This window comes from Mytilus californianus, unplaced genomic scaffold (assembly GCF_021869535.1).
Source record: "Mytilus californianus isolate M0D057914Y unplaced genomic scaffold, xbMytCali1.0.p SCAF_9, whole genome shotgun sequence".
NCBI lineage: Eukaryota > Metazoa > Mollusca > Bivalvia > Mytilida > Mytilidae > Mytilus > Mytilus californianus.
Window position 1 is genome coordinate 57560323 of NW_026262745.1, and position 10459 is coordinate 57570781.

Below are 10459 nucleotides of genomic sequence, written 5' to 3' on the forward strand. Positions count from 1 at the left end.
AAAAGTGCTTTCCAAATCACAGAGATATAAAAACTTTTTGAAGTCTAGCACTTCCAAACTTTTTCATCATCTGTTAGCCTTGAGCCAGACCCATACAACTACCGGAGAGTTTGACTGGAGCTTTACTAATGAATGTTAATTTAGAAAGGCTCCCTAGCTAGAACCTAGCACTGTTAACACGATTTTATTTTGATCATTCACACAATATAATTTAATATTAATTTCCACATAGTTATAAAAAAAAATGGTTATATATTTGTCAATGAAACAACAATCCAACGACACTATTAAACCAAGATAAACATTAGGATATATATGTGGTACATTTATGATTGCCAATAAGTAAATTATTACGAGTCCAAATGATTTAGATTTAAGCAACTATAAAGAGCCATATGACATTGAATTGTTCTCGTCCTGAACATGTTATATGAATACTAGTATTTTAAACTCGTCACATTATCCATTTATTGGAAACCTGTACATTCATCATTTCTGTGTCCGAACATGCATTTAGTGCAAGAGTGTGCCTAGTATATAAACTCATCGTAGATACCAGGATTAAAATTTTGTACGACAGACTGGCGTTCGTCTATTAAAGACTCATCAGTGACGCTCGAATCAAATAATTTAAAAAGGCAAAACAAAGTTCGAAGTTGAAGAGCATTGCGGACCCAAAATTCAGAAAGGTTTTGCCAAATTCAGCTAAGGTAATCTATTTCTGGAGTTAAAAGTTATTAGAATTTCGAAAAATTTAAACATTATACGTTCCAAATTCTTTCCCACTGAGGATAATACACGGGGAAAGTAACTTAGCGGTCAAGAAATGCGGATCAGACGGATAAATGATTCCAATATCGAACTATTTATTCTTCACACTTTTGAAAATTATGCAATTTTTTAACAACCATTTTTGTTATACATAACAGAATTGCTATTAGATTCACACTGGGACAAATCTTCATTAGCATGCTTAGATATCTCATGAGATCCACAATTTTTTTAAATTTTTTTTTACTTTGTTTTAGTAATAGAATAAGAAATTAAACGCAAAACCTTTGTTAATTAGAAAACATTGCGTCAAAACAGTAATTGGAATAACTGATATAATCACGCGAAAGAATTGTATAAAGACGAGGATTTTGAAATGTACTGCGTTAAACGTTTTTATAGAAATAAATGAAGTATTAAAATTACATCAAATGTTAAATATATTCAATAGTCTATGTTCACAGTATATATGTACAACAATCGTAGCGCCATCTACAGTTGCTTTTTATGATAAGAAGTAACAATATTAGCAGTAGCGATATCAGATACAATTCCACACAGTCCACTTGTTTTGTAATACCGAAATCCACAGCAGTCCTTCTCTGCGAGACATTCCAATCCACATTCAACAATCGAATATTTTTTCATGGACCGTATCTGTTCAAAAGTAGGACAGTCTTTTGCCAACCTGTAGAGTTTCCTGGACATAATGGGACTATTCTGCAAAGAGGTAATCGTCTGATCTGAAATAAGAAATAATAAAATCTTTAATTTCATTTATTATTTGTGACATTGACAAAAAATGAAACAACGTGTGTTTTGTGTGTTGTTTGTCTAAGTTTGTGCGTTTGTTTTTTTAGTGTTATTTAAGTAGGAGGAGGAGCCGGGAGTAGATAATTGGTGGCATCTGTTGTGCTATCGAATGTTTTAAGTAGGAGGAGGAGCCGGGAGTAGATAATTTGTGGCGTCTGTTGTGCTGTCGACTGTTTTAAGTAGGAGGTGGAGACGGGAGTAGATAATTGGTGGGGTCTGTTGTGCTGTCGACTGTTTTAAGTAGGAGGAGGAGCCGGGAGTAGATAATTGGTGGGGTCTGTTGTGCTGTCGACTGTTTTAAGTAGGAGGTGGAGACGGGAGTAGATAATTGGTGGGGTCTGTTGTGCTGTCGACTGTTTTAAGTAGGAGGAGGAGACGGGAGTAGATAATTTAGGCGTCTGGTGTGCTGTCGAGTGTTTTTAGTAGGAGGAGCTGGGAGTAGATGATTGGTGGCGTCTGTTGTGCTGTCGAGTGTTTTTAGTAGGAGGAGCAGGGAGTAGAGGATTGGTGGCGTCTGTTGTGCTGTCGAATATTTTAAGTAGGAGGAGCTGGGAGTAGATGATTGGTGGCGTCTGTTGTGCTGTCGAATATTTTAAGTAGAAGGAGCTGGGAGTAGATGATTGGTGGCGTCTGTTGTGCTGTCGAGTGTTTTTAGTAGGAGGAGCCGGGAGTAGAGGATTGGTGGCGTCTGTTGTGCTGTCGAATATTTTAAGTAGGAGGAGCTGGGAGTAGATGATTGGTGGCGTCTGTTGTGCTGTCGACTGTTTTACGTAGGAGGAGGAGCTGGGAGTAGATGGTTGGTGGCGTCTGTTGTGCTGTCGAATGTTTTGTGTAGGAGGAGCTGGGTGACGAGGATTGGTGGCGTCTGTTGTGCTGTCGAATGTTCTTAGTAATTCCCGTTATTCTATATACTAGTTTACTGTTTAATAATATGTAGTGTGCATATTATTAACTGTCGTCAAATTATAGTAGTGTTTTGTATAAAAATAAGAAGACGTGGTAAAATTGCCAATGAGACAACTTTCCACGAAAAACCAAACGAGAAATCAAAAACTTTAGATCATCGTGCGGTCTTCAGCTATGAGCAAAACCCATACCTCAAAGTAAGCTATAAAAGGCCCATAAATGTGTCGAGTTAAAGGTTGTATTACCACTCTAAGTTAAATTAAAAGACAATCAATGTGATTAAACCATTGTCGTGACGTCAGGCTATTCATTTACCGTGGATTCTTTTTCTAGAACTAACGCTTCCTAAATCTGTCGCTGAAATGGACTCACCAAATTATATTCAATTGTTTCCTTTGTGTGCCTAATTTCTTTAAGTTTGAAATGGCTAATTTACTGATTTTTGTTCACTAATGGAATTAATTTAAGTCTAGGTTAGTCTATGAAAAGGTATATACTATGAAATTTAGAGCGAGGGGCTTGCCCCGAGCTCTTAATTTCATAGTATATACCTTTTCATAGACTATCCAATTTAACACATATTTACAACTCGAATAACCTTTTAATTGATCTATAATTGATAGTTTATTTTGGCTGACTACTTGTATCACAGGTGTTTGTAAAACGGAGCTCATTAACGAAGTTTTGTAAATCACTCACTAGTATCATTGTAAAATATGTGATTTCAAAAGGCCTTTGACTCCAGAATGAAAAGATGGTAGCTGCTGGTGTAAATATGTTTATTGGTATAAAGCGGTATTTTACTATACATGTACTTCTTTACATGGTAAGATGACAAAAAAATTGACCAAAAGCAGGACATAATTAAATTGCAGTGGAAGCTTTACATTTTTCAATTTCAACATAGATAGTATGCAGTGGCGGATCCAGGGGGGGGGGGGGGGGGGGGGTCGGGGGTTGGAAAACCCCATTGTTGTTCGATAAATGCTTTTGGATGGGAACATATGGTTGGAACATCTCCCCCCCCCCCCCCTTTTGTCCTGGGTTGGAACCCCCCCCCTTTTAAAAATGGCTGTGTCTGCCCCTGGTATGTCCCCATAGATAGTCATTAAAAGGCAATAACCAATAGATCAAAGATAGAATCATGTGCATAACAGTGTAGACGAGACCATTGATTGGCGCGCTAAAATATCCCCTTAACTGGGTCAGATTAGGTGCACGTTCGTCTGTAACGCCCACTGCGCACGACGTACTTATTATAGACATTTAAACTGTGGGGTCACCAAAGGATCTCAACGCCTAAATAAAATAATTCGAAAAACTAATCAGGAATAACCTTTGTGTTTTGATTTATATTAAATACTTAAACGTTCTTTACTTGTGTTTTTGTTATGTTTTGATAATCAATTTTTATGATATCGCACGTTCTTTCAGCAAAAAAAAGGATTTAACTGGCTTTTAAAGTTACAATGCACGTGTTGATTATTATCTTTTTCGGACGTCAAAGCGATTTAACAATTGCGGTTGTCCAATTATGTCATCTTTTAACTTTTATCTGGTCAAAATTTTATTTTAGAACGAATGCATGATCAACTTTAAAAAGTGTGCAAATACAAAACATATAGACAAAATATACTTCTGTCCTGTCTTTTTCGTACTTGCAAGTTACATGTATTAGACAGTAAAAAAACTATTTGGATCAAGCCTTGTGCAATTTGCATTTACAATAATAGGTAAAATGTATAGTTTGGTGAACTTTTCTGCTAACTACTATACTTGTGAAAAACCCCTGGCAATAGAAACGTATTCAGCTTTTTTTTTAATCGACCCAATTTACAAAGTAATGGACGACTTCGTACATTTCATGATCGCAAATAAAATATGTATATGATATACTGTGCACTGTAGTTCGTATATTCATTTTTCTTTTGTTAATGGATTTGCCCGTCTTTCTGTGAGTGATTATTTGTTATTGACTACCTAAGCTTACTCGCAAATAATTTAAAACCAAGACTTGCATTATAAAAATGCCCAAACAAACCTTGATTTTCCTTTTTTTTTAAACATACATCTCAGCCATAGATAAGGACTTAAATTCGCCAGGTCTTTAATTTCAAGTTAGTGAGTTGACCAAAGTAATATTGCGGACCATTTGCCAGTTTCCATGCGGTATCAGTGTTTTTTTCTCTCGCTCTGTTCTGCATCCACTCAACTTTCGTGTTTGTCATAACAAGGCCATTTGAAGCTTCCATGCTATACAGTGTGTGTTTTGCTTATTGTTGAAGGTCGTACGGTGACCTATATTGCTAACGTCTGTTGGTGACTGTTCGGGATTTGTCTGATTGTCTATCACACCACATATTCTTATTTTTATATGCAGTTATATCTATAATAAAATTGAGAGTTGAAACGGGGAATGTGTCAAAGAGCAGAAAATGTGTTTTTCGTTAATTGTTTTGTTGTAGATTTGGCCGTTGGTTTTCTCAATTGAATTGTTTCATATTTTTCATGTCGGGGACTGTTGTAGCCGACTATACGGTATGGTTTTTTCTCATTGTTGAAGGCCGTACGGTTGCCTATAATTGCTTACATCCACTTCATTTGAACTTTGGTGGATAGTTGTCTTATTAGCAATCATGCATACCACGTCTCCTTATTTTTATATAAAGTTGTATCAGTTGTGACTTTAGATACATTGGTATATTGATTTTTGTTTGCTTTACGTCTAGTGTCAAATTTGTCATGCACGTTTAGGACTATTAAATATATTGCAGATAGTTTCGTAATTAAACGACTTTAGATCTGTTATACGACAATAATACATAAAAAGATAAAAGGTAGGAAAATTAAAAGAAACCACAACAACAAAGACCATCGAGTCCTGTCCATAAATAGTAAAAATAGACGTTTAATCAACAAGGAACAACACAAAACCCTGATAGCCGGACGTTAGGCTCAAAATTTAGTGGGGCTTATCCAGTTTAACATGCAATCCCTCCCTGGCCAGACTTGGTGCAGGCACACAATCCAGTGGGTTAAATCAGTATAACATGCACCCTCCCAAGCCCGACTTTGGCACAATACGTAGCGGTGTATTGCTGTGTGTTTGTTTAATCTACATTGGCTAGAGGTATAGGGGGAGGGTTGAGATCTCACTAAACATGTTTAACCCCGCCGCTTTTTTTGCCCCTGTCCCAAGTCAGGAGCCTCTGGCCTTTGTTAGTCTTCTAGTTGTATGTTTTTTTAATTTTAGTTCATTTATTTTTTCAGGAGTTTAGTATAACGTCCATTTTCACTGAACTAGTACACATTTTTGTTAAGGGGCCAGCTGAAGTGCGCATTCGGGTGCGGGATTTTCTCGCTGTGTTGAAGACCCATTGGTGGCCTTCGGCTGTTTTGTTTACTCTTTGGTCGGGTTGTTGTCTCTTTGAAACATTCCTCATTTCCATTCTCTATTTTGACATGTAACCTTCCAACTTTTTTTTGTCTGTCTTGACCATATTTGGCATTAAACAATACAAAATTTATTTGCTTTTCTTCTGATATTTTTTTTTTTCTTCTGCAGTCTGAGATGCTTTTTTGTTTTACAACATATCGAAAGGATTTTTTCCCAATGATTTTGTACAGTGATGAGGATTTCAAAACCCCCCCTGTGTAACCGAACACTAATTCTTGTAGGAGTTATCTCCATGGTCCCCTTTTTCTTGTTATCTTTATTTCTCTGAAACCGTAAAAGATTTCAACAAAATGTTTCCACCAAATTGTTTGTCTACTCCTAAGAATGGTTTAGTTAAGTTAAACTGATGTGATTGAATGACATCTTATGGGAGTTATTTCCCTTTGAAAATTTAAAAAAGGTGATATGTTGGATAAATTCATACATTAAAAGTCGAAGAGGCCTAAAGTCTTTTGATATGAAGTCCTTGGTCCATTTGGAGGAAATTGAGGTCAAGGTCAAAGGTCAAGGTCGTTCTAAATTTTGAATTTTGCTTGTTATCTTTATTCAAAAGAAACCGTAACAGTTAATGATATGATGTGTTTGCCAAATAACTATTTACGATAGGGCGCAACTTCGACCTATTTAAGTAAAAGTGTTTCGGTCAACCCTTATAGGAGTTTTCTCCCCTTATGTATTTGAAATCAGTATTACTCCAGAACCATACAAGTGATTGACCTGGGTTCTTTCAATTTGAGATCACTGATCTATGACCTTAAAATTGAGGCCAATGTCAAAAGTCAATTTGACTTTCTAGATTTTGACCTTTGCTAAAAATTCTTACTGGTTCATTATAAAACAATTAAGTCGTCTGCATTTGGTTGTAGGCATTTCATCATTTATCAGGTCAACCGGAAATGACCGTATTTTAACCGGAAGTTGCCTATTTCAGGCTAATCCCATGAAAAAGAACCTATAAATCTTATTTTTTTTATATCAGTTTGAAGTAAAAAATACCATCAACCAGGAGTGACATTTTCCAACACTGTTTTTTAAATTCCATTCTTATTATCGAGGTGGAAAGACCTCTAATTGTTCTCTGAAGAATTGGTTTTTAATTTGTGAATTGGTATTGATGTCATCTCGTATGTTTTTAAACCATGAAGAAAGGGGTAGTCCGGTTGTCTTGTACGTCATTGAGACACAAAAAAACGACAAAATATAAAAAAAGGGGCAACATTCATTCTTCAACAAAAGAATACATCACAAGAATATAAGTTTTGTAAGAAAAAGACCAAATTCGTTTGACGTTGTGTAGGACTTGAATAGCCAAGACAAACTGATAAATATCTGAATGAATGAATCGATTTATGTAAAAAAAAAATCAAGGTATTAAACAAAAGAATAAAATGATTCTTTAATTATCCGAAACTCTTTACAAACAAAACCTACATGTATGCATTGAATAAATAGTAGGCCACTCTTTTAAAATGATTACAACGTAGAAGTACTTATTCTCGTAATCAATAAGATATTTTGTGAATTAACCCTATCAACCTAATTACAATGAATAAACGTATTTTTAGATTATTTAATGATATCAGCTCTGAACATTATTATTCTTTAAAATGAAACTGCGATGGTATAAAAAAATATTTAAAATAAATCTTTTAATGTTTTGTGAAAAGAAAGTTTCATTTTATGTATCGAAATGTGTAACAAAATATCATTATTTAAATCCCCACTGGAAGGCCTCTGATAGACTCGAGTGAGCATATTAAAATCATTGTTATCGATAGCCGATGGCAAACAAGTTAAAGGTAAATTATTCAGTATTATTACCAACAAAAGTTTTTCGGTTGTCTAGGTTGTTAGGAAAACGATTCTAGGGTTTCTGTTTTTTTTTTTTTATTTCAAAGTAAAAACTAAAAGATGTATCTTAACATGTATAAAAGGGTACAACATCACCAAAAAATGACAATAAACGAACAAATGTAACTTTAAATATTTCGGATAACAGATATCCTTCATCAGTATGAGCACGATGTAAAATGAATCAGATCAATCTGTTCTGATTATTTAACTATAGCAATCTTGAATTCTATACAATAAAAAAAGTGAAACAGTTTCACCCGAACATCATATGTAGAGACGCTAATAAATTTTTAAAATTTCCAAAAAAACGACTCAAAGACATGCCTAAAATGAAAATAGTAATTAGAGATATGAACTGGCACAACTCTAAAATTCCAAAATGACGTCAGTTAAGATGTTACAACAACTGCGTGTAAATACATTCCCAAAAAAAACAGCACTGATCGATATAAGCTGGTAAAATATGTCAAACAGAGGCTGCGTATTTATCATCCCAAATAAATAGCTGTTTTATAATGAAAAGAAAAAATAATAATAAATTTGGGCTAAGGTTAAATAATTGGACGAGCCCGACCTCCCTGTAAGTCGTCATTTGAGATCACCTGGGCACGCCAAAGCTGATCTCAAAAACCTTACAATCACAATCATAGACCACAACGAGGGTTGGTCAAGGGCCGACAGACTTGCTCGGGAAAGGTTTTGGATAAGAAAGCTAAGGACAGATTCCCATAATGGTACAATCATCAGAACCTCTGTGTTAGCTTACACAACATGTTTAACAATTTTGTAATGTTACAAGATGCTTTTACAACAGTTTCTTCATGCTGTCGTATAACTGAGTCAAAGGATCTAGTTTGAGGAGAGAGTAAATCCCAAATAAGCTGATTAACTCTAGTTCTTGTAAGAGAAACACAATTCTCTGGTCTAGCCACTGATTTCATCAGTTCATTGTATTTTTCATCAGAAGTTCCCTCACGGGAAAATTCATTAACAGTATCAGCTAATTATATGTGTCATCTACACTTGTATCTACATTATCTTTAGACCTGTAAGCTTGTGCAGCAGCTTTAAAAACATTGTCACCCTCTTTGTCAACAGTTTTTTTTTTGTTTTTTAGCTGGAGGTTCTGCAACCTCAGCATCTACAACATGATCATTATTTCATGATTATTATTTTCATCATAAGCTCCTTCAGGGTCTGCACCCTGGCTCTCATCGTAACCCTCAGGCTCAGCAAAATACAACTCGTCTACCATAGGCTTGAGAGACACGAAATCAGTTTTTTCTGAACTCTGTTCTTGCTGTATATTTTTCAGGACTGAAAAAAACATCAGCTAAAGTGGGCTCTTTGCTAGCTTCGCTAGTATTTTGACTAAAACCTTTTTTTGTCGTGAAGTAACAGTTCCGGCCTCGCCAGAGCTGACAATCTTCGCCCCATTACTACTACTTGTATCGTCATTCTTGGAACGAGAATCATCACCGGATGCTTTTCTTTTAGAGTGTTTTCCTTTTGCCTCATTTGAAGCACTAGAACCTTTCTTCAAAGATTTTGCATCAGTTTTAGAGAGCATGGCGTCCGCCATTGTAACTAAAAAATATCAACTGCCGTAAATCGGTCTAATTACCATAAATTTACAACAGAGAAAAATAAATAAAATTAAAATAAACAATAAACCTCTCGAGTTTATTTACTCGATTAAACAATAAATAATAACTACCTCGTAGTTATAGTAATAAAATATTTCATTATAGAAGCTACAAATACAGACCACGTCTGCCTTCTATGAAATAAAGCTACGAACTGAAGCTACACATGCGCACGAACATCTCATCTGGTCCCGGAAACGGGATGACGTATTTAATCCGCTATAAAAGGCCTCGAAATGACAAAATGTAAAAAAACATCAAGCTAGTACACTCATATTAACACTAGTCAACCTTAACTGCAGAATGAATTAGACATTGGACAATGAGTGGAACACCAGTTGGAATTGACGTGATAGAGGGTCTGGATTGGGTTTTCCGAATAGGGAATATTGGGCCAGGACCGCAGAAATCTAGACAAACAAAATATAAGACTAAAGAAAAATAGGCCAAAAAATAAAGAATATAATATAATGAGCTGCTAAAATATAAATAATAGAGAAAAATGGGCAGAATAAATATTGAATAGAGAAAAAACGGCCCAAAATTAAAGGATACGGAAATGAAGACCCCTACCCCTTTTCAAGACCCGCATGATAGTTCTATGGTGTTGAAATAAACAATTACTTACTAGTACTGTTAGGAACAATAGTCCAATCCACTGTTGCGCCATCTTTACCAGTGCTTATTTCAATGTTCTTTATAGCGAAAGGACAGTGGTCAACTGCAGACAGGAAAACGTTATCACCAATTACATTTCCTCTCCCTACTTCAATAATACCACGTTCCCAACTTATCCAAAATGGCTTGTAAATATAACAATCCATTTCAGAAGAAAAGTATTCCTTCAAAGGTATGTATGCATTTATCCGTCTGGCTTGGGTAGACCGTGTGTTTCCATATCCACCAATGATAATATGATAATATGGAGGTGCTACTTTTGTGTGGGAGGACAGTATAAACATGGCGTCCCGACAACCTTTTACACTAAATATAAGATATTTATCCTCATTTT

At 35.5% G+C, this 10459-nt stretch overlaps 1 protein-coding gene across 1 annotated transcript; it reads right to left on the reverse strand.

The window, feature by feature from the left end:
- Positions 1–1143: 1143 nt before the first annotated feature.
- Positions 1144–10459, reverse strand: LOC127715014 (uncharacterized). The gene is made up of 2 exons (XM_052221040.1): positions 10076–10459; positions 1144–1514 (listed from the first exon to the last, which is right to left on the reverse strand). Exons 1-2 carry the CDS (start codon positions 10407–10409, stop codon positions 1264–1266), a joined length of 585 nt encoding a protein of 194 aa, XP_052077000.1. The 5' UTR covers positions 10410–10459; the 3' UTR covers positions 1144–1263.